Source organism: Papilio xuthus, unplaced genomic scaffold (assembly GCF_000836235.2).
Source record: "Papilio xuthus unplaced genomic scaffold, Pxut_1.1 DF827777.1, whole genome shotgun sequence".
Classification (NCBI taxonomy): Eukaryota; Metazoa; Arthropoda; class Insecta; order Lepidoptera; family Papilionidae; genus Papilio; species Papilio xuthus.
The window spans coordinates 2,724,970-2,751,802 of NW_013530872.1; the positions used below are offsets into that span (position 1 = coordinate 2,724,970).

At 33.9% G+C, this 26,833-nt stretch overlaps 2 protein-coding genes across 2 annotated transcripts in view; both read left to right on the forward strand.

Annotated features, from left to right (window-relative positions):
• The window catches only part of LOC106115541 (uncharacterized), a 6,000-nt gene extending 4,541 nt beyond the window's left edge, over positions 1-1,459 (forward strand). The window contains exon 3 of the mRNA XM_013308970.1: positions 1,338-1,459. Within this exon, the coding sequence (XP_013164424.1) occupies positions 1,338-1,459 (122 nt within the window). The remainder of the gene's footprint in view (positions 1-1,337) is intronic.
• Positions 1-26,833, forward strand: part of LOC106115968 (neuropeptide Y receptor-like) — a 47,885-nt gene that overhangs the window by 14,515 nt on the left and 6,537 nt on the right. The window lies entirely within an intron of this gene.

The following is a 26,833-nucleotide window of genomic DNA, read 5'->3' on the forward strand; positions in this document are numbered from 1 at the left end:
ACTAGCAGTAGGGCAGGAGGACCACTCCATCTCCGGGATGTTGAAATCACCCAGAATCATTACTTCATGATTTGAGTTTAAATTCAAAAGAACCTTATTTAAGTTATTATAATAATGTTTCACCTCCTGGTAAGTAGCAGACAGAGATGTGAATTATGGGATTATTAGAACTCGTAGGGGAAATACTAATCCAGACATCTTCAATATTGCTTTCCCACATAGATTGTCTGACAGCTATAAAGTGTTTTTTTACAGCGACAAGGACTCCACCTCCTTCGGTCTTTTTATTAATAGTTGAGATTCTATCCCTACGATAAATATTATAACGACTGTCCAGGATTTCGGAGTCGAAGACTCCGCTATTAAGATTTGTTTCAGTTAGGCAAATAACGTCGTAATTACAATTTAATGAATTCAAGTACAATTTATCTAATTTCGAACGAATACGATTAACATTTTGATAATATATTAACATTATAAGTTAGTGCGTGGAGATATAGCTATAGCTTAAAATATAAATGAGAAAAGAAAAAAAGAAAGTAAGCGCAATGATAGTAAATACTACTGTAGTTTGCTTAGGCTACTGCTATTCTTAATTAAGAGTGCTGGAGAGGTATCATCCTTCCTGACGTAGATATTGCCATATTTAATCCAAACATATTTGTAACTTTTTTCTTTAGCAGCCTTTCTGGTTTCAGCGTGAAGACTTTTTAGGTAAGGCGGCAAATGTTCCGTAATGTAGACAGCTTGCTTATTGCCAGGTATACCCAAATCAGTGGTGTTGAGAGGATCGTTTTTATTGCTTTTGTTGTATTTTTTAAATGCAGATATTATGATGTCACGCTGTCTTTCTGTTGCTAGCGTTACTAGTATATTGCGGGGTCGAGTGGACTGCGGGTTGAGTTTAGCCACGCGACGTACACAACGAATGTTTGCTTCTTCGATAGGGGCTTGAATGACAGAGAAAAGTTGCTTAACGGTCGAGAGGATGTTCTCATTTCGTCTGTCCGGAACTAATTGAATTTCAACATTAAGACTACGCGAAGATTTTTCCAATGCATCTAACCTTCTTTGAACATCAGTGAGTTCAGCCTCAAGGCTAGTCTTTTGTTTTTGTAGTTCGAGGATTGTTTTACTCGATACATCTAGCTTTGCCTTTAACTCTGTTTGTTGCAGCGCAAGAAAGTCCGTTGTTCGTGTAAAATCATCCTTAAGGTTTTCGATTTGTTTTTTCATGAGAGAAGTAAAACTATCCATTAAAGTTGATTTCATCGTTTCGAGTTTTACGTCCAGTAAGCTGCTTATCTGCTGCAATGTAACCGCATTTCCCGGCGGAGATGTATCGGAGCAAGAGAGCGAAGTGTTCTGCGGCTGTTGTGCATGTTCTTCCCTGCTCGGATCATCGCTCGGTGGAGTCGAGGCAGGCGGGGAGATGCACGACATCCGCGCACTGGCTTGAGTCTTGTCGCCCTTGCGCCTAGTTATGTTGTCGCACAAAGGACATTTCCATGACCTTTTTAGTTCGCGAGCGTTTTTGTTGTAAAAGGATGTTGTTAAATCAACACAACGATAGTGAAAACCCTTTTTACAGTTTGAGCAGACGACCACTTCATCTTTTTTACGGAGTGGGTACATCGGTCACAAATCATTATCGTAATAGCACAGGTGCCACAGAGTAGAATAAATCGAATGCTAAGTTCTATACAAAATTGCAGTACGACAATGACGCGATTTATGTACTGTTCTATAAAGTGCAATAACTCTGTACTATGACATTTAAGCGATACTGAGACACTGCCTAATATTAATTGTTAGTCGACTGATAATTGGTTAAAAAAGGCACTCAACACTAAAAAAATGTCACAACCACAATAAGTTAAACTAAGTTGATTGTATCGTAATTATGTAAATTAATTTTCTGCACTTTATCTCTTTTTAAACAAAATATAAACCGGAGCGCAGTGTTCGTGCGACCGCGCGCGCGGTAGGTGATTAGGCCAACATTGCTCAAATCTTTCAAGTATTTCTATAGTGGAAAGAAATAACGTTACTTCATATTAATATTATAAATGCGAATGTTTAGATGAATGGATAGATGTTTGTTTGCCATAGACGTAGAACATTTTCTGGAAGAACACATTAGCTACTAATTAAGTTTTTTCTTAATACTGCACGGACGGAGATGCGAGCGACAGCTATTACGACATAATGCCTGTTTTAATACCAGTACAGTAAGACAGTGGTGTTCAAAATCAGCGCTGGTATATAACTGGCATAATATAAACACTAACTGTCGCCACTAAGCAAAATCTAGTCTGTGTCAGACCAGCGATACTGTCGTACAGTACTGGCATAATGTAAACCAGACATAATGGAAATGCTGCTGGGTAAATTATAAAGTGAAGAGTCCCTTTGTATAATTTTTGTTAAAGAAACAACTCAAGTATTACTTTGCGAGGTTGATATATCTTTTTCCTTTTATTATTGTAGTAAAATTTACATTTGCCTTACAAATTACCCCAATTAAAATAAGATACACATTGCATATCATTTTCAATTAATAAATGTTATTTTTTAATCAACGAATAATATTCAACCTATATACATGGTTGAAATTTTAATATGTGATTTTAAAAATAAATTTATAAATATATAATATATTTATATATATAAAATTGGGAGTGCACTGGATGCGGGCGGCACAGGACCGGGCATTGTGGCAATCGATGGGGGAGGCCTACGTCCAGCAGTGGACAAGTTTAGGCTGAGTATGATGATATAAAGTTCTCGTGTCACAATGTTAGTTCCTCTCCACCGAAACAGCTTGACCGATTTTTATGAAATTTTAGATGCATCTTCAGTAGGACTGAGAATCGGCTTCTATCTATTTTTTAATTCAGCGCGGTCGGAGTCGCGGGCGACAGCTAGTAGTTTATAAAGTTTAATTTTTAATAGTTTAAAGATATTTATATGTATCGTTAACAAGTAAATTAAATAATATCTGCACGGAGCTATGACTAAGAGACTATGTTTATCAGATTATCGTTATCCACTTTCACGAACGTTTGCTTTTGCTTTGAAAGCCATATTCCGAAACATGAAAGTTATATCTACGTCAGTAAAACATTTTTTGTTATTTAATTTAATATCAATATCGATGTTAAAATACCGAAGTATTTTCACTTAAGTTAATTAAGCTTATTGACTTTACTTATGTGCTTGAGTTCGGTATAAAAATATACGATTAGCTAATATTCTATTTAATTAAGTTGTGGCATTGTAACATCTTATATATGAATGATAAGTAGATAATGATTGGTTTAAGACGTTTAGCTAGCTGTCACTCGCGTCTCCGTCCTCGCAGAATTTGTAAAAAAAATAATTAGCCTATGTGTTCTTCCAGACTATGTTCTACAATTATGCCAAATTTTATCGAGATATGTTGAGTACATAGTTAGCTTAGAAAAAAGTTAGTAATATTAGTAAGGTTAGGTTGGGAACAAGGTATCCAATTTAATTTCCAAGGTTAATTTCGTTATATTTTTGTGCCAACAAAATATAATTACAAAATTAATAACATCGGATAAAAATGTCATCTTACTAAAGCTTAAATATATCCATTATCTCATGATTTTATCGCTTTTCACGATGATCCGGATTGTTCGTGCTTTATCATCAAAAATTTGGGAACGAAAATTTCTTCTTATAAGCAGTTGTAGTTTCGGGACTAGAAGCACAATTTCAGCTGCAAGTCTTGCATTTTGATCATAGGAAAAATTCCTAAAAAGAGACTTTAATGATGTTCGTTTTCAACAACCTGTAACTCACAACTTAATGGATCAATTAAAGAATTGCTAATGGATTTTTATTGTGATCTGTTTTTATAACAAGCATAAATGATAAATTATATGATAAATATTTTATCGAGATATCTATGGTTACAGAACCTTCCTAAAATAATAGATTACATTTACCCCAATGTTTATTATTTATATTAAATAAATAAACTTTCATATATATAAGTTCATACAAAATGATCGTGCAATAAATATGATACGGAGTAAATTGCTACCAATTTATAACTAAAATATTTCTAGCATACTCGTATGCTGTAAAATATTCAAGATACACGTCTTAGTCCGTTGAAAGGTTCCGTGAGTTCTTCAAGTGAGCAAAATATTTGCAAGAAATACGAAATAAATTCTCATATTACTGATATTAAGAGTTTTGGTATATTTACTTTGTTCTCGATTTCATTTTATTTGGTCCTGAAAGTTACTAAAGTCAACAGTTGTTCCAATCGTTGACGTCTAATTTAGGTTAAGAATGTCGAAAATAAGAGGTCTTTGTTGGATGTTTGTTAACATTATAACTTTTTTTTTCAGTGGTAGAGCCCGCTTTAAAATCTTCGCACGAATTGGCACGGCTCACCCGGTGAAGTACCACGACCATACAGAAGACAGGCGTGAAGTGGAAGCTATTCCGCGTTTCGTCTGATGAGTGTGCGTCCCGGAGGCCTAATTTAGTCCTCTTTCCCTTCCCATCCTTTCCTTTATTAGGAAAGGATGAGAAGTGGAAGTGGACTTTCCGGATGAGAGGATGCATGGTAAGGGAAGATATTTTCTTTCTGTGCATCCTCTCCTCCGTCGATTAGTAGGCAACGCATATGCAATTGCGTATGTCTATGGGCAACAGTCACTTCGCTATTTCAGCGATTTCAGGTGGCCGCTCGCTCGTTTGCCTCCTTATGATATAAAAAAAAATAACTGCGAACGTTCAGATGGTTGGATGTATGGATGTTTGTTGGAAGGTATCTCTAGAACAGTTATATGGATCTCGCTGGAGTATGGTATAGATGTAGAATAATGTTTGAAAGAATACATATGAGACTAATTGAGTTTCTTTTTTGAATTCCTCGCGAACGAAGTCGCTGGCGGCAGGTGATTATAATTTCGCACTCAAATTAAAATTTTCCAAAACCAACGATTCCAATTAAGATTACTTGGAATTAAACCCATTTAACGACTACGTGGTAATTTAATTATATAATGAAAAAAATATTCGACTACACCGTCGGTATACCACAATCAAGTTATTTTTACCTTTTATTTTATAAGAGAAGGGGGCAAACGAGCGGCGGGAACACCGACGTGATCAACGACACCCATGGACATCTGCAACACCAGAGGAAACGCAGATGCGTTGCCGGCCTTTAAGGAAATGGTATGCTCGCTTCTTGAAGGTCCCTAAGTCGTATCAGTTTGGAAATACCGCCAGGGACAGATCGTTCCACAACGCGGCTATGTAATATTTAATTTCCTACAAAATGCAAGCCTTTGGAAAGAAGACTAATAACATTAATCTTACTAATATTATAAATATGAATGTTTAGATGGATGTATGTTTGTTTGAAGGTATTTCCGCAACGGATCAACGAATTTTGATGAAATTTGGCACACATGTAGAAGATAGTCTAGAAGAACATAGACTACTCATTAAGCGTCTTTTTAATTCCGCACGAACGGAGTCACGGGCGACAGCTAGTTAATAAATTCAAAATGATGAATGAGAGAATGCACAATGGCGTGTTTTATTGCAAACCAATATATTTTACTTCAAACTAACACAGAAATGCACTTCGTATCGCCTGCCAGAATAAAGAATAAATCTTATCATTTTGAAACCTCTCTTGGCTTTTATAAATCCCAATTTTCATAAAAGAGGCTATCTAAAGTTAATATTGAGAGAAACAAACCCAAATCTTAGTACTTTATCTCGCAGAAAACAACTTACGTTTTATGTTCATGTATAACTTTAATATTATTTAATAAGTTTTTTAAGGTATTTTATAACCGTTAATATGGTCATGGTGTTAGTCATTGCTATCCATTGCATATTTGTAACATTACAGCTTGTCGGATCATCTTAAAACAGACATGAAATCGGAACGTAAATGGAACACAAGATATGTACCAGATTACATTCGGCGTAGCATTCATGCTCCGTGTTCCGTATCAGGTTTATATGAAAATTGGGTTCGTTTTACTTACGGTTCTCGTTCTCGTCATAGTTATAGATATCTAAGACTCAGTACTATATTCTATATCCTAATATCTTACGAATATAATTGCGAATGTTTGGATGGATATCTGTTAGAAGGTATCTTAAGAATGGTTCGATGGATATCGATGAAATTTGGCAAAGATTCAGATAATTGACTGAAGAAAACATAGGCTACTCATTAACATTTTTTTTTAATACGGCACGGACGCAGTCGCGGGCGACAAATAGTACTTTCATATGTTAAAAGTTATGATTAAAAAATAGGTATATAAGTAGACACGTAGAACAAGTCTCGTAAACTCAAGAATTTTGTCGAAGACGAATGAATTCCTTTTATCAGGACGATGTTCAATTTATGTCGAATATTTCGCAGCGTACCTATTTGCAGTTACTTATCTTTTTGGGTGAAAATAAGAGGGTTCTCATATGTGATGACATTTATTTCCAAACAAATGGTAAAATCATAATACGTAGGTAAAATACGATGTCTTAAACAAATGTCACGTAATACTTGATCCTTTGCCACTTTTCATCCGTAATTTATGAAAAAAAAAGGGAAAAAGGGTCAGGACTAGAATTCTAGAACGCATTTTACCTTACCTATATCTTACTAATGATTATCACTATGTTACTATTATACTAATTTAACCAATACTATTTTTAATATAAATGCGAATGTATGGATAGATAGATGGATGTTTATAACTTAACTCTAGAACGGTTTAATGTGTCCGGTTGAAGTTTAGTGTACATGTAAAACATTGTATAGATTTGTATAGCGATGTTCAAAATTTCGTGTTTTGTCGACTCTACGAAACTTTCTTGCAAATTTTCGTGCTACCTCCCCTGTTCGTCATCCATCATGCGAGTTACTCGTGTGGCAGTTTATGTTCCAATTTCAAAATTTTATATTCTATGCGCGTAACAAGTAGTTCGAGTTTTAAGAAAAACACCAACATTTTTTTCCTGTGGTGCTGCGAATAAACAAAGAAAGTAGCAACAGATAAGCAATCTTTTCCTTTTTATTTATAATTCATACGATAGTATGATTTCCGTTAAACGAATCTCAGCAAGTCCCGTAACTCAAATTGATTTATCGTTTGTCGTAAGCCTTTTACCTTTTCTATGAGATAAGACAACATAAATAAATTGCCATACAATTCCCATTAAGTACAAAAGAAAAGAGAACATAACGATTTGAAAAATTACCCTTTAAATAAGAAATGAGATACTTTAAAAAGGTTTAAAAGTAGTGTAAAAAGAATTGAATTACATTTTTACCTTTTAGTAGAAGCTCGTTTTCTTAGAAAGCTCTTTCATGAATTTAAATGATAAATGCTGAAAGAAACTTTGAGAAATAAAAACAAAAGCTTCTTTTCAACTTAAGATGTAGTAAACGTATTGCGGCGACAGAAACAAACTTCAAAAGTTTAGTATAAAGTAAGAAAGGTACTTAGTCTTGTTTGCGCTTTTTATGTATAAAGGAAATATCGACGCCATAGCACTTTTTCCAATGCTCCCTGTCCTCAGATTTATTTACAAACTGTTATTACTGCCACGCATCTGCAATTGCGTATTTCTATGAGCAGCTATTGCTTCGCTATTTTGGCGAATTCAAGCGGCCGGTCGCTCGTTTGCTACGTTATGATAAAAAAATACTAAACCCCTATCTGATAAAGGCCGTAATAATATATGCGTAATGGGGTCGAGTCGACTTCTATAATTAAAAATAAAAATGCTTGCAACTGCCTTCTTTAGAGAAAATGTGGTGCGCTACAATTCATATATGTATAATTATATAATATATTATCATTTACATAAGCAAAATTAAATGTTAAAGAAAATAACTATAGAACAATGATGTTTCCCCATTACCTATTTTTGCGTCTTACTTCTGTTCGGAATCCGTGTTAAATACTTGTCCGATAGTTCACCGTTAGTTTCCCGATTCTACGTAATCCCCTATTTTCGTAATTTGAAGAACATTCCTAACTATGACATTCGTGGATGTACAAAATTTACCGACATCGTTCATGGATGGTGGAATCACATGATCGTAGAATTTCTTTGAATAGTGTTCAGTTAATCATGAATGTTCAGAGAACAAGTTTTTGATGTCAGCTAACAGTTTTACTTTGAGTAAATTTAACTAGATCGATGTACTGCGCTACGTCTTACGTTTGTGCAATACGAAGTTTAAAGATTAAATTATTCAAACTTTCGTGAGACATTATACTAAACTGATATATAAACACGGCTAAACACTCACGTATATACGTCCGGTGGCGGCACCGACTAGTTTCGAGCCCATCGGGGGCCCTTCATCAGGATGAGTGGCACTGGTATTATTTCGCGGACGCGGCCCGTCGCTCAGTGTTTAGCCGTGTTTATATATCAGTTAAGTTTAAAGATGTTTTAATCGGGTATTTCCACGATCTTTTCAGTCGATATTGCTCAAAGTTGTGATTTAAATTACCTGCGTTGTTGTACAATTTTCTATTCTTTTAAATAACTAAACGATATTCAAAAAGGGGCTTGACAGACAGACGGAAGGACAACAAAGTAATCCTATAAGGGTTCCGTGTTTTTCCTATGAGGTACGGGACCCTAAAAAAAATTTATTATTTTTACAGTTTATTTCAATAACTACTTAAAATATTTCATCAAAAAATCTTTTATTTCATTACAGATTATTGAGCGAAGCCAAGATGAATTTCTAGTACAATTAATTAAGTGCAGTTATATTATCATAAATTATTGCTGCATTGAAAACTTTATCTAATCCAAGTAAAATTCAAAAACCACAGAGTTCTTTTTAGTGTTAATATTTAGTTATTTTTATTTTATTTAGTATATGTCACTGAAAAGATAAGACTCGTAGCTTCCCCTCCACACGTCTACGTTTCCGTAGCCATGTCGTAGCGTAGAGTGTAACGGATATGTAATGCTACGGTACTACTACGAGAATTTCGTAAAATATATTTATTTATTATTGACAATTTAATTTATCTGGAAAAACTCTACCTACCATTTTTGTTAACAATCTTGCCTGATTACTCTGTCTTGTAAATAAGTAAATTAATAAACGAGTAAACTGGAAAAGTTTAAGATAAACTGAGACCGTCAGCAGCAAAATATATTACTTTAAAAAAAAGTGGCGAAGAAAAGTAATATCTAACAGTTTTGGGCTCTTTTGTTTTCATTTTACTTGACAGGTTAATCTAATATACAGGGGGATTTTTACTGCTGTTAAATAAAGTCGTAGCATAATTAACATATCAAAGTAAGGGCTCGTGTTACTTTTATGACGTGCTTTGAACTGACAGCAGACAGCTGTGGAAAAATAGTTTCGTAAGTTAATAATACACTTTAAGAGATTAATATCATTTTGTAGTATCATATTTAAAAATTTATTTAATTTATAATTACCTATAGTTCATTTAATAGAAGTCTAGACGTTCTATTCACTTTTATACGAAACTAGCTGTCGCACGCGATTCTTCACCAGTAGCCTATGTGTTCTTTCAGACTATCTTCTACATATATACCGAATTTCAGTGAGATCCATTGGGCCGTTATGGAGATACATTCTAACATTCATCCATCCATTTTAACATTGGCATTTATAATATTAGCAAGAAAGATTAATATTATATTGCTGTTTATTAAATAGTTATTAAATTTGATGAAAGTAAACAAAGTCAATTATTGTTTCAAACTAATGATTCACAATGTAATTGTTTGACTTTACACAATTGTTTGCTTTAAAACATTTTAGTTAATATTTAAACACGAAACTGCCTCACTTTCTATGTTTCTAATAACAGATTAGAAACATAGAAAGTGATCTGAAATCAACTGTACTTAAATTAAAATTAAAACGATATTTTTTATAAGAGAAGGGGGCACACGAGCAGCGGGAACACCGAGGGTTTTTTATATCATAAGGTGGCAAACTAGCGAGCGGCCACCTGAAATCGCTGAAAGAGCGAAGTGACCGTTGCCCATAGACATACGCAATTGCATATGCGTTGCCTACCTTTAATCGACGGAGGAGAGGATGCACAGAAAGAAAATATTTTCCCTTTCCATGTATCCACTCATCCGGAAAGTTCACTTCCACTTCCCATCCTTTTAATATGAGAAGGGTGAAAAAGGAAAGAGGACTAAATTAGGCCTCTGGGACGCAACCGAGGTGTTCATCGACACCCAAGGACATCAGCAATACCAGAGGAACCGCAGATGCGATACCGGCCTTTGAGATGGTGATACACTCGCTTCTTGAAGGACCCTTAGTTATAGCGGTAGATATTAATTGATTATTATATTAAGAATCTACTAATAAAAAAAGACATTGATAAATTTTATATTTTTGCTACACCTAAATTGAGTTATGAAAAACTTAAGGAATACTTCTGCCTTGAGTTATAAGTGTACTCCTAAGAGACTGCGGTGCGAATTGACAGGGCGATTTGTTCAACCGTACCCTTATCTCTCCACACATAATGTATGTTGACATTCATATACTTATCAAATATAAAATAACACTAAAAATGTTCCCCTTCAATAAACTGAAGTGATAAAATGAAGAGGAATATCTAATTAATCTTGCTAATATTATAAATGCACAAGTTTAGATGGATTGATGGATGTTTGAAGGTATCTTCGGAACGACTTGATGGATTTCGCTGAAATATTGGCATAGTTGTAGATCAGTCTGGAAGAATACATAGGCTTATAATTATGATTTTTTAATCTTGCGCGGATGGAGCCGCGGGCAACAGCTTGTCTTATATATATTCAAATCTCATGTCGTGATGTATGATAAAAGCCGAAACTAGTAAACTGTAGTTGAATATTTTATTTTTGGGTAAGACTAAACGAGTGTCGGCGGTGATAAAGCAGATATTGTTGTATCTCTGTTTGATGCTCGTGGTTCTGAATAAGGTACTTAGTCTCGATATTATCACAGGCCCAGAGTTGTTAGTACAGGGTAGTCCGAAATGGTCCGTACACGGCTGACAGGCTGTCACATGGAGTAGACGGACGAGACAACCAAGACTAGTCACCACAGATAACATATAGATTCACATAACCAACGTACAAAGTACAGATATACTGGCAATAATTTATAAAAGCAACAACTATGAAAAGAGTATTCTTATAAATAACACATAAATGAATGTTATAAATATAGAATTAATAAAAAGAAAACGAAATCTATTGATAAAATAACTTGCTATAAATCATATATCCTTCTTTGGACTCGCTACGTCAAAATGAATCAGTACAGAAAGTAGAAGATAAACTGCTCAAAAACTTTTTCTATTATACGTAGGTTACTATTTTGTCGTATAATGTACTAGTAACTTATTGTCCGGAGAGCGTCGTTAGAGCAGTTGCTAAGCTTGACCAGACTGAACCGTTATCAACATGTCCAGATTCGGTGTCGATATGTGTTACGATTTTCGATTTTTATATGTAAAATCTGACGGTTAAAAACATCATGATGCAATCTGCTCATATATGCGAATAAATTCAAACATATATGTGAAGTCAACCGACACTGCCAGCGTTAACTTGGCCGTCCTTAAATTACCCAATTTAGGTATTAAGACTCTCGGTGGAGTCATATATAGCTGACGATAGAATTATTGTAAGTAAATGTTTACAATTCTCGTGAATTCTCGTAAAATAGCCGCGTTGCGAAATGGATAATGTCATGTACAGATCTGAGAATTAAGTTTTTATATTATAATAGCGTTACATTTTACAAAACGTCGTTTATATTTGTCGTCATAGAAGAAACATTGAAGCCAATCTTGAAGAAATTAATTGTCGTCGCTTTTAAAAGATTAATTTTCTATTTTCACTTTGAAATTCGACAAAACGCTTCCAGTCAAAGTAAATAAGAAGTACTTTTGTCGCGGCATTTCAATATAATCTTATCATTAAAATAAAATTTTTTAATAAAATATTTAATTAAATAAAACGAACAAAATCTGGAGAAAACATTATTAAAAAAAATGTTTTAAATAATTCTACAATTTATAGTTGACTTTTTTTTAATTATTAAAATCTGTGATAATAATAATAATAATAATTTATTTATCTCAGATAACATGGATCCATATTCTTATTCTAGGGTTAGTAATAGCTTAAAAAACTAATGTTAGTATAAACAATTTAAATTAAAAAGAAGAAGAAGAAGTGAAGTTTCCTCAGCGATGCCAGAATGCGCTAGTCTACATGTAAATGTATTCAATGCTCAAGCATCGCCGAGTCCCACCTTGCCGTCAAGGCGCTCAGGATCCTGTTAGGGCTGTCACGCACTCGCCGCAATAAGGAGGCGCAGCGCTTTCGAATGATGGCATCGAACCCGTCAGTACGAGAGTCCGCGAACATGCCGGAGGCACTGCAGTAACGCGGCAGCCCCATCAACATCCTGAACGCGTTGTTGTACTGCACACGTAGGTCTCTGTATGTTCTCTGCGTGTAGTCAACCCACAGACTGCAGGTATAGAAGGATTGGCAGTATGCTTTAAAAAGAGTTAACTTAACATGTTCGGTACATTTTGCAAATCTGCGGGCCAACATGTTGCAGCGAACAGACAGCGACCTACGTTCTCTTTCAATATCCAAATTATCTTTCATATCCTCAGTGATCCAATGACCCAAATACTTAAATTTGTCCACCTTTTTTAATGGTGTTCCACAGAGCAAAATGTTTGGAACATTTTCGTAGCGCTTGCGATCCGGACAAAATATCATAAATTCGCTTTTCAATGCATTATATTTAAGTCCGTGGGACACCGCATAGGATTCACAGATTTTAACTAGACGTTTTAAAGCCCCAATCGATGAGCTCAGCAGTACCATGTCATCAGCGTAACTAATATTATTAATACAAACTCCGTCTATATGACAGCCGATTCCGGTACTACTGAGCTCATCGAGTAGCCTATTCATGTATATATTGAAGAGCGTGGGTAAAGTCAAGCCACCTTGCCGCACGCCACACTCCAATCTATACCCTTCTGAGAAAGCACCTGCCCATCGCACTTGATTCTTTTGTTTATTATACCAGAACTTAAAAAGTAACGTTACATCATCAGATAGATTTGTTTCGGTTCTCATTTTACTCCAAAGGACATCATATGCTACAAGGTCAAATGCCTTCGACAAGTCAAGGTAGCATGCATAAACAGGCGTTTTCCGTGCATTGTAGTATTGGACAGTCTGCTTGAGGCACATGATGGCACTCTCAGTAGACAGCCCTGGTCTGAAGCCGAATTGTAAATAACTGACTTGTATTTTTTTTTTTATCATAAAGTGGCAAACGAGCGAGCGGCTACCTGAAATCGGTGAAATAGCGAAGTGACCGTTGCCCATAGACATACGCAAATGCATATGCGTTGCCTACCTTTAAAAATGCGACCTAATTAGCAATTCATCACAGCTCACTATACGTCCCCACTGAGGCGAGGAGCCTACACTAAGTTAGGGATGTCTAGGCCATAGTCAACCACGCTGGCACAGTGCGGGTGGGTTGACTTCACACATATATACGAGTATGAATTTCCTACGGAGGGAGTCCTAGACTACGCCGTAAGCAGGTGCTGGTGTGAGGGCCGGCCTAATCCTCCGCCTTTGAATATGTCGTCGTTATCAATGTCGTCATGCATGGGTATCATATTGAAAAAAATAGCAATATGAATACAATATAAATGGTTGCCTTGTACCCCTACTTAACCTCTTGTTACACTGTCCCGACAAGTCGTGCTATTTTCATGAGCGATTCCCACTGGTACTGTCGCGACTGTGAAATAGCAGACTTGTGTAATAATCATAAAACACTTAACTCTATACATAGTCAATGCAATATTACTCTGATAAAAATCATAAAACTTTGTTATTGCTATTTTTATATTTTACAACTACAACATAAATATGAAAATTTAGCTGTTAACATTTACTCAAATTTATTTTACGGGTCAATTATAATACGATTTGATTTTTATATATTAAAATATGATGCTATAATTTTTATCACTAAATAAAATATTAATATGTTAATTATAAATTATATTTTTTTAATTCTATTGTAAATTATAAATTACAGTTATACTGTAAATGCGTAGTAAGTTGTAAATGGCGTAGGCGTAGATAATCACGTTAAACAGTACTTTATACGATAAATAGTACTTTAGGTTATTTTCTATCACTGATATAAAAACGGCTAAACACTTACGTTTATTCGTCCGGTGGCGGTACCGACTAATTTCACTCTATGAGTGAGCGACGGGCTGCGTCTGTGAAGTAATACCAATCCTACTCACCAGTATGAACATCGTGTTTAGCCGTTTTTATATAACATTGTGATAATGTCAAACGAAAGTTTGAATAATTTAATATTTTCTATAACGTTTAAATCCGTTGAAGGAAAAAAGGATGAGGTATTTAAAACAGAGAGATGTGAGACGTCGTAAAAAATTATATATTTACTTTAGTACAAGTAATAAATAGTGAAAGAAATTTGCGACAATAACAAACTTGAATAAATAATAGAATAGTCAAAAGCTTTGCACAATTTAATGTCTAGTTACTTGTACAATTTAGTGTCTGTCACAAAAGTAACCATAAAAAGATGTTTTTGGCTAGTTGCCATTTTAACAGTTATAAATCTAAACTATAACAAATGGCGTTAGAGCATTATTTTTCTGTTTTAAAAAAAACACTTTAAGTTTATTGATATAAAGAAATGAAAAAGAAATCATGGTTTACCGATAATGTATGAGAAAATAAGTGATATTTTAGAAAGTTTTATATCTTACTTCTTACTATTTTACTATTATTATAAATGCGAATGTTTAGATGGACGGATGGATGTTTGTTTGAAGGTATCTCCGGAACGGCTGCATGGATCTCGCTGACATTTGGCATAGATGTAGAACATAGTCTGAAAGAGCAAATACCCTACTTATTTTTTAATTCCGCGCTGACGGAGTCGCGGGCTACAGCTAGTTTGTAATACATTTTTGTAAGTAGTTAAATGAATGTAACTTACCGTACCCAATATTGGGAAGAAAAAGATAACTTTAACAAATATTGGCTTAGGTTATCATTTTAAATGACTTTGCAAAAAAATGGCGTGAAATATCATTATTCTTGATCAAGTGAAGTCGGCACGAGTTTCACTAAATAAATACATTTGACATAATTTACTGCCATGCTTTGAAATTATGTAATACTTGCCCTTATAGGAATGCTAGCTGTCGCCCGCGATTACGTCCGCGTGAAATTAAAAAAAAACTTAATAGGTAGCCTGTGTGTTCTTCCAGACAATGTTTTACATGTATGCCAAATTTCACCGAGATCCATGCAGCCGTTCTGGAGATACCTTCAAACAAACATCCATCTAAACATTCGCATTTATAATATTATATTTATAAGATAAAATGTTAACTCTTTTTTAATTGAAATTTCTATGTACAACTAGTTTTTCGTAACATTACGTATGTTATAGACGAAAGTCTTGTATCTTTAATATATTTTGCCACCCCTTTAATGTTAAACATATAAAAAGAATATATGTTTTCTATATATAACTTTATAGGCTTAGGATTTATATAAAAAACATAATAAAATTGATTTCAAATGCAATAGCTATGTCGATACATCATATTGATAGACTGCTCTTAAATCATTCACTACGTCAGAATTCTGAATCTATTATTACCACAATGATTTGTATAGACGAACTCATTGTATTGTGAATTCAAATAATATGGAAATAGTATTTATAGTGATGACAGATCGGGTTTTATTATTATACTATTTTTGAATTCACCAATCTAACAGTTATACAACTTGCTATAGAAAATCGAAATAAGATTTATTTTTAACACTTTTCCGTCGTTTTACGTACTTTTGTGAAAGTAGGTTCTTAAATATTTTCTAACCTTCTTGGTTAAAGACAGACGATTCGAATCGATTTTCAAATCGTACTATTATAAATGTGAATGATTTGATGGATGGATGGATAGATGTTTGTTTGAAGGTTTCTCCGGAACGGCAGGACAGATCTTGCTGTAATATGGCATAGATTAAGAACATATACTACTTATAAAGTTTTTTTTAATTCCGCGCGGACAGAGTCGCGGGTTGCAGCTAGTATGGAATAAACGAATAACGTTATTATCTACCACAGAGAGATTAAGTTGTCTATTACGGTATGTACATATGTTGCGTAAATGAAAATACACAGCGAGTTGGGCGGGATATCACATTATCGCTCTAATAATGTAAATTACTTTTAACCTTTGGTACACAAGACAGGCGTTTCTAGGTCACCAGTTAACCTCTCAACGCTTAAAAAGCTATACAGTCGAGAACGTTAATTTCCTACCCATCGGTGAAACGACAACAAACACTTACAATACGAATAGCTCTAAAGCTAATAGCAAAATACAGTTAAATTAAAGTTCTTATGGTGAGTTTTCTGTACAATGTTCGGTCCTTGATGGGTAACGAATTAAATTCCTTGACTGTAAAACAAAGTTTGTATAAAATTAACCTCGTGATGTGATGGTCGGGTAAGGTAATATCGAAAAGGCTACCGCGTCAAATTACGATGAACCTTGCATACTCATTTTGAAAGACATAGTGGAACGCTTTTCATCATCATCATCAGCCTATATTTGTCCACTGAAGGACTCTACCATGGCACGCCATTGAGCACGATCCACCGACACTCTAATCCAGCTCTTGCCAGCCGCCTTGCGAAGAAGGAACGCTTTTATGGCCTTTTAAATCTCGTAGTATCTAAACGAAAGTTGGTAGTTGACATAAGCTATGTATTTATATAGTGAAATGATTCACCTTTGGAAGTACTGTGCATATTTGATTTCTGTTTCACCTATGTATAAAACTGGCTGGCAGCTGCAAATTCGTTTGCGTTGTACAAATAAGAGAATAAAAAAAAACTAAATACGTACTCTTTTTTCTCTTTTTAAAAATATGAGCAGATTTAAGTAATATTTCTTGTATCATTCCAATTAAGCTCTATGCTTGTCTTGCTATGACAATATTCGAATAACGGGATTTGAACCCCCGACCCTGTGATCAAAAATCCGTATCCTTAACCATTAGGCTATTGGTGCTTGTACTCGTTTATAGCCTGTATGTTTGGATAGTGGACGAATTGTCAACCTTTGATTTTCAATGTAACATGCTGAATAAATAAAATATATAAGATATCATCATCATCATCCCACTTACGTAGGGTTGGCGCACCAGGTTTCTAATTTTGACATTCCGAGTCTTAATGATTAATTTTTACACCTGGCCGCCTGCCTGTCACCAATCCTACTTGGGTCATATTATAACTCGACTATATTGCTAGTAGAATCTGACTACGATCTTTTCCGAAGTACCTAATGTTATTGAAAACGATTGATATTGTTAAAACATTTTAAAAGTCGGAAAAGATTGACTACATATGTGTAATTTCCCGCCCAACATTGCGCACTGTCTCGCTTACGTTGTGGGCGGCAGATTGAAGCAAGCCGCGTACAGGCCGCACGTACAATTCCAAGCGGTTTAACTGCGGATGATATCTGAAGAAAGTTACGTAGTTTAAAATTAATTAACATTTACTAAGTGATATTAATTTATAACCTATAAAATTAGCTTAGTAATTTGTGTTAGTTCAGTGTTTAGAAAGGAAATAAAATAGTTTGAAAGTGATCGTAAAAATAATAAAATCGGTAAGTTGTTTTCATGTATTATTCGAAAATATTTAGTTGTCACTTGTTTTATCTTCAAAAAGGTTTTTTAAATTAATATTACGCATTTTTTATATTGTTTAATTTTAATTTAACCTAAATATAATAATCATTAAAGCAAAAGAGATTTTTTTTACAAATAATTTTAGATACGTATTTAACGCCTAAAAAAATAAATGTAAATTAGTGTAGATTAAAATTGGTTAAATTTAATTTTTAATAGTAGTTTATTAAAATGTAATTTAATTAAAACACTAAAAAAATATTTAATATAATTATTACTATTACTTATTGTATTTTATATAATTTCAAGTATTTTTATAACATAATTTTCAATGTTATAATACATTTATTATCTCAATAGCTACTCAATGCTTACGTCCGTCTCTAAATGAAAGCTGTAACCTGTATATCTGTCTGTTCAGTGGTTTAGTTTGTTTATACAGGGTGTTTGTGGCGTTCTGTGATCTTTATTATATTACCCCGGTATACGTTTGTACTGACAATGAGAATTAATCTTTCATTGTGTCGTGGTAAAAACGTCACGTTTTTAGAACCCTGGCATGTATACCAATTTTTTGTCCTTTGCCTAGTCGGTTCGTGGATATGTGAGGGATATTTATGTTTATTTGAAGGGAAGAAAAGAAAATTAAGTAAAAACCTGTTACAATCGCACTCTGAAATGAACTTGGTGATTTTAAATTAGTTTGTAGATTTTTCATACTAATAATTTAATGGAATGACGTAATTTAGGTCTCCTTTTATTTTATATAAAAAAAACTTGAAAGAAAATGCTGGTCGCTTTTTAATTACGACCAAAGTGTGAAGAGTCATGATGGGACAAAATCGATATATATATCGATAATACGATAATAATATTTTATTAGATATTTTAAACGTATTGTTATTTTAAAAATTTATATGTTTTTCTAAAATCGTAAGATGGCAAACGAGAGAGGGGCAACATGAAATCGCTGAAATAGCGAAGTGACCGTAGGCCATAGACATACGCAATTGCATATGCGTTGCCTACCTTTAATCGACGGAGGAGAGGATGCACAGAATAAAAATATTTTCCCTCTCCATGTATCCTCTCATCCGGAAAAACCACTTCAAGTTCTCATCCTTTCCTTATAAGAAAAAGGATGGGAAGGGAAAGAGGACTAAATTAGGCTTCCGGGACGCACACTCATCAGACGAAACGCGGAATTGCTTCCACTTGACGCCTGTCTTCTGTGTGGTCGTGGTATTTCACCGGGCGAGCCGGGCTAATTCGTGCGAAGATGTAAAAGCGGGCTCTACCACTGTTAAGTTCATATATTTGTATAAAACTGGATCTTTATTACTTATGCATTTCTAAACCATTAAACTGATTGTGGTTAAACTTCTTTAGATTATAGAAAATCTAAACGTAACGTAAATAGAAAATCTAAAAAATAAAATTATAATCTCTTTCATCATTAATCCAACTGTTCGTTTGCACAATGAAATGAATTTTATTTCTTAATTATTTAGTATTTTAACATCATTTATCCTTTGTCTATATACACGATGGGTTCAGTTAGGTTTATAATAATATAAATTAATTAATTTAGATGTATTTGTTAATAGTATTAACGTAATACTAAACCATTTTGGGTAATTTGAGTAAACCAAACTAATCAATCAGTTGTGCCAATTTGCCTATTAGGGCGAAGGTTAAATTCGGTAATTGATTCAAGTACGTTTTATCTGAATAAGCTTAACGCAGCTTTGGTACGTGGAAGTTCCATTAAAGCACAGATCAAATATCCACTTAAGTTAATCCGCTTTGAGGAAGCTTAGATGATTTCAATTAATCTTTACGTTAATAAATTGTTGTCAAATTAACGCTTAAACGGTTGTTAAATATTACGCTAATCCAAATATTTAAAGAAAATAAAGTTAGATTTTATATTTAAATATTTTTGTTATTATTAATAATTTAGAGAAATACTAGCTGTCGTTTCGATTTCGTCCGCACGGGATTAAAAAATAGATAGTAGCCTTAGATTCGATTCTCAGAGTTACTGAATATCCTTATCAAATCTAATAAAAATCAGCCAAGCCGTTTCAAAGGAGTATTGTAACTAACATTGTGATAAGATAACTTTACATAAATTATAAGATAATCTTAGAGGTTTCCTTTTGGGCCGTTCGGCCGATCGAATGCATAGAATCAATGTGTCCGATGAGAAAAATCTGTGATTTTTCATAAACTTGTTTTATATATTTACAGGTTTAAAGCTATAATCTTATAAAATATTAAAACAAATTTTCGATGTGCAAGACGATGTATGAAGTGCAAAATGAAATTACGGAAGCGATGCTAAAATAAAATCTCTTTGAACTATCAAATTTTATGTGTGTTGTTATATTGGTTTTTATTTATATTTTTCTCAAGTATAACATAAATTACTTTGATATTTTTAAATAGCAATTATAATGATATACAACGAGATAACTATTTTAAATCGGCTGCTCGTTCGCGATGTAAAAATAGTATATCGCGTTCATTCAAAGAGCCGTAAAATGAGCTACGTACAGACTTAAAAATAAGAATACAAACGGTTATCTTGATTTACACGGTTTTCCATACGGTTCGCGTCAAGCTGGAGTGCATACTTATCTATATATCATATCAATTGAACGCCTAAATTATCTAAATAGAGAACATTAAATTCCGTACATACCAAACATTATGATTTTGCAAATAATATTACTTTTTACTAATATTTTAAATGCGAATGTTTAGACGGATGGATATTTGTTTGAAGGTATCTCCAAAACGGCTGAACGGATCTCGCTGAAATTTGGCATAGATGTAGAACATACCTGGAAGAATACATAGGCTACAATACGCGGTCTTTTAATTCCGCGCGGGCGGAGTCGCGGGTGATAGCTAGTGTGTAATAAAGTAAAGTGGTGTATAATATAAACATATGATGCTTGTTCTGTTTTATCGAAAACATTTTGCACTTAGTATAAAATGTGCAATTGTTTATGTTTTAAATATTGTGACTTGAGATTGGAACAAGAAGATTCCATTTTAAAGGCACTAATAGTAACTCAGATATTCCTACATTTTTGCATTGTTTTAATGATACGATGAAATGTAGGTGTCATAATATTTTTTTACATCTTATTAATATTATAAATGCGAAAGTTTAGATGGATGAATGTATGTAAGAAGGTATGTCCGGAAATGCTCAACGGATCTCGATGAAATTTGACACAAATGTTGAATAATATAATATATAAACTGAAAGAACACATAAGCTATTTACCGATTTTGTCTTTCGCGCGGATAGAGTCGCGGGCAAAAGCTAATTGAATATAACATTCATGAAAAAACTTATTTAGAGTATAGTCACGATTCAATTCTTGTTGAGTTGGCTCATTCATAAATAATCCTAGTTCCTTGCTGCTGTCTGCAGAAACTAACGATCTTTCCAACTTTCTGTATTTAACAATGAAAACATTACTTAGTCAAACGGCGCGCTTCCAAACAACTGATTTGAATAATACAACACTTTATATCACCCTGTTTAACAACAATGACGTTCTATTTCTGTGTATCCTAAATATTACGTTTTATCAATTGACATGTCTTCAAACAAACATCAGTTTAAAAAAAAAGTATACGACATTGAACAAAACAAAAAATATCTCGCACGTGTTCAAGTCCGTTAGAAGAATTCTATTTGTAATCGGTCACTGTGTTCATGCAATGCATATTTTAATACTTTTATTTTTGTACTAGCGATTGTCCGCAACTCCGTCAGCGTGGCAGCGTAGAATAAAGTCGTGTATAGACCGCACTCATCAGCTACCTACCTGTGAAAGTGCCGTTAAAATTGACACAACTCTTCTCGAGATTACTTTGAATAAAGGCGGACAGGCAGACAGACAGAGATAAAAATATAATTATAGTACTAAGTATAATTTTTTTTTATATTACGTACAGACACTCCAACTTTTATTATATAGATACTTCAAGAGAGAATAGTTTATACTCCTTGAACTCTAATGCCATTTATTTTTGGCGAAACAGAGACAGCAATTTGTATAATATTCTCAGTGCAGAGAAATTCAACAGTTAACCAGTTGTACTTGCGAACTAAACTTTTCACAATCCAAAAGTAGAAATGGACTGAGTTCTTGCAATACGTAGCGGATATTTCCTTTTATTTCTTATAACAGCTAAGAGGGTTCCTTCAGACTTTATCATCATCATCAACCCGCCTTTATCCCTATTGAAGGTCGGCACAGTAGGAACTACTCCTCTATACATCTCTATCAGCCGTCATATCCGAAAATCCTTCCAACGCATATCCTCTTTCACACAGTCATTCTATACTTTTTGTACCTTTGTAACCATCCACATTCAATCTTACTTTATACTTCAGCTATAAAAGAAGGTAATGAGATCACTGAAGGTACAAAGGGGGATTAAGACCGACGGATATGGCTTGTTCGTCTCAGCCATATGACGACCATTGCTAGGCATAAGCCTCACTCAAAGATCGCACCGATGATTGGTCCTGTGCTTTGATGGCTTTGATGTGGAAGAGGATTTACGTAAGCGTAAAGTAAATTCAGATATGGCAGTAGAGTTGTATGGTTGAGTACAAACTGTACCGACTTTCCACAAGTAAGAAGGTATGATATTAGAATGATGACATATGACACTAAAATATGACATACCTTCAAACATGAATAACATATACGGTTAGAGGTTAGTGTAACTTAAAATCATATTCAATAGATTTCTGATTCTATTCCGTAGTAATAAGGACGATAGATTGTCGGTGACTCAGGCGTCAAGCACTTGACTTGCAATCTGCAGATCCTGGGTTTGAATCCGGCCATGTACCAATGTGTTTTTCGATTTCCGATTTACATATGTACATTTATACGACGTTCTTACGGTGAAGGAAAACATCGTGATGCAACCTGCACATATCTGTGAAGAAATTCAATGACATGTGTGAAGTCAGCCAACCTGCACTGGGCCAATGTGGTTGATTATGGTCTAGTCACCCGTGACTTTGGGTAGGCTCCGAGCCTCTTAGTGGGGACGTATAGTGAGCTGATTAAGAGGGACGAAATTGGAAAATTAATGTGTAGAAATTCAAACTTTATCTAATTATTAATTAATATAAAATAGAGTTATGACAAATTAAGCAAAGTTTAAATGATGTTGGTTCTTAAATTTAAGTTTGTAAACGATTCTTCCAGAGACATCCTCTCATACTAGCGCTACGAGAGTATACGAAGCACGTGTCAATGCACCTGAAAATACAGGGTGTTTTGTTCGACCAAACATTTGTAAAAAAATATTTTGTCATAACAGACACGACAATTTTGTTTTAAATTACACATTTGTTGATTTCCGATCACGAAGTCGGGGGTTCGAATCCCGCCATTCGACTATTGTCGTAAACCATATCCTAGCACAAGCATGCAGCTTAGTTGGAATGGTAAAAGAAATATTAGTAAATTCACAAAAAATCTGCTAACAACATAGGGTAGTTTTTACCACGATAATTGCCTCATATTTCCAATAAGTGCCAGTTTACAAAGTCAAAGGATGTCGCTTTTTATACCTGTTCGTTTATATTTTTTTTCGAGCAAAGCCAAAGCTTATCCGGGTTTCTAGTGAGTGAGTCAAAGTGGTTACCATTCTTACTTCGTCTTCTGATGTTTATAAATAGATTTGATACAAGTGGTTTAAACAAATAAACATTATTTTTGTTGCTATGTGAATTAGAATAGAATAAATTGTTAAAAATTTAAAAAGTATATTTTGTTAACGATAATATATTTTTTTAATTCAGACAAACGTTATTATGGTAGTGTTATTATTAATAGTCTTTTGTCGAAATTTAATCAGAAGTTATATCACAGCTTTTTTTAATTTATTATTTATATTGCTGTTGCCCGCGACTCTGTCCGCGCGAGATTAAAAAATAGATAGTAGATTCTCAGACCTACTGAATGCATACAAAATTTTATACAAATCGGTCAAACCATTTCGGAGGGGTACGATAACTAACATTGTGATACGAGAATTTTAATATATAAGATTTTTCTCCGCATTTTAGTATAGCCGGTAGCGACGTTTTCGAGAATGAATTTCAGGTCAGCTGATTTTGTGATATGTCGTTCTTTTTGTCATATGTCTTCTTTGATATATCAGGTAGACTTATTTAAAAACAAAAATTATAAAATTACGCGACTTAAAATGATTTTGAAATACATTATAAGGTCGTGGAAAGATAGGATGCGCAGTAATGAACGCAACCACTACCGCCTGCCAGACTGCCTAGATTTTATCCGAAAGAGCAAGAAGGACGACATATCATAAAATCAGCTGACATGAAATTCTTTTTTTAAAACGTTGCTACCTCCCGTACTATTAACTTTGATTCGATTTTATCGTTCATCCATTCACGGAATTTTCTTTAAAAAGGGGAATAAAGTTTTTACCTTTCCAATTATATGCATTTATGGTTTTAAGAGTGTATGGTTGTAATCTATATGTATAAAAGAATAAACTGACTCGACTAACGACAGGGGCGGGCTTACAATTAGAACGGCCCGAATTGGTGAATAATTACGTTCATGTTTATGCTATAAATTTCCAACTTTACGATGAGTGCGAGCCATACCTCGACGAACATGCCATTACGATCTACAAAATACCGTATGGATGACTTTTTTGCTGTCGAATTAATTAATTTTGTATTCATAAAATGAATTTAATGATAACAATATTTAGGCTACTTAATTTAGTGAATAAATAAAAATAATCTTTAAATTTTTCCCACCAAAAAAATCAAAAGAGGTAAAGAAAAAACATTTTTGGAACATATTTTGTTCTCTACCTTTGAATAAAATAGGTATAAAGTAAAGTCTTAATAATTTAAATTGTTATTTATATTTATGTTAATATTCAGAACGTTTATGATACAAATACTAAATAAGTATTATAATAACTTAGCAACGTAAATATTACATGAAATAGTAAAAACTCGTTAAAACTTATTCAAACCTTTTCAATATTTATATTATAAAATTAGTTTATAAAATTTCTACATACAAAATGTATTTAGTTACAAATAACACATTGAGTATAGATTTTTTACTATACTCCTTAAATTTTTTTCTTTTTAAAAAGTTTATTTTTAAAGTGAAATATCACTTAAGTATATCCAATGTTTTACTTTAGGGAAGAAGTAATCAAATTAAAAAATCAATTGGACCTTCAAGCTCTCAACAACACTCGGGAAAAATACGAATCGAATCACATTTCTCTGTTCAAAATCGGTCAAGTAACAGACTGAAGGAGGTCACAACGAAACAGATATGCGTAGAGTCAAAGAATTAAATTCACTACCCACTTAAGATCGAATAACGCTCACCAAACTGTCACCATAAGAGCTATAATTTAGCACGTGTGGACTTTACTGACAAGTTGTCGACTTAATTGAATTGTTAGCGTCGAACGAGTTTACTCTTAAGGGTAGGAAAAAAATGTCCTTGACTGTACGCACAACTCAAAGCAAACGTACATAAATAACTGCGAAAAAATTTATGCTCCTACTACTCTGGCAAAAAGCACTGACCTTGTTTAATCTTCACGTTTATGTACAGTCGAATCTGGATAACCGAGAAACCTCGGCAAACAAGAGTCCGGTGCTGATAGACAACCTCTATAAGAGAGAAACTCGTGTTAAAATTAACTTTTAGAAGCGAATAAATTATGGTGGTCCTGTGGACTTTCGCTTGACCATAATCGATAGTGTTCAGAATAACAAATATCTTTTCATAATAGCACGACTAAGGATACAGTTATAACACGGTTACAGAAAATAATTACACAACCAAAATTATCTTAATAAATCTCATTCCTTAACTAACTAAAACGAGCGTCAGTACTCGTAAACATCGCTTGTACTATTCCTACACTTTTAGGCTTTAGTTAATACGAGATTTGGAGGCTGTAAAAGCTAACGACTTTTTTTACTTGTGTGCTGTGTTGTTGGGATGCGAATAAGTGTCAAAGTTAGAAGCTTTTGATATAACAGAGTTTTGTTGTTCGTCTTATTGTATAGTTTTGTCACTAACGATAGAATATTATATCTCTAAGGTCTTATTATGTGTAAAAAAGACCTACAAGTAATATGGTTCTGAAATCTATCTATTGAGTCGCCTTGATACATTCTGAGTTCAGACGACGATAGATCTTGGGAACTAATCTATTATCTTTTATCGTAGACTATTCGATAAGAAATACTTGATAAATGTTTTACTCTAGAGACAGGGTCAGGTCTCTTTCAGGATAAAAGCGAAAAGAGATTGCATGTTCTATTCACTTTGATTTAACAACCTGAAGAGTTAGAGTTGACGTAACTATGTCGTTTCGATTCAACCGCGAAATTAAAGTACAAAGTAACGTCTCATAAATATGCCATTCTGATATTTCCATAAAAGTATTTTATCTTACTAATATTATAAATGCGAAAGTTTACATAGATGGATGTTTGTTAGAAGGTCCAGAACAGCTGAACGAATTTTGATGAAATTTGGCATAAATGTAGAACATAGTTTGGAAGAACACGTAGACTTATTAGGTTTTTAGGGTTCCGTACCTCATAGAAAAAACGGAACTCTTATAGGATCACTTTGTTGTCCTTCCGTCTGACTGTCGAGACCCTTTTCCAAAAAATAAAACTTCTAACTCAACCCAATCGAAAGATACAACAATTGATGTCGCAAATTTACGCAAATTATTTAATATCACGCGGACGGAATCGCGGTCGACAGCTAGTCAGTAATATATTGGAATTTATTAAGGGTGTAGATAGTTGTAGTTTGGCATTAATCATAGCTTAAACCGATTGTTTATAAAAATGTTTCTCATCTCACGCCGAGATTGTTTATTTTTAAAGAAGCGCAAC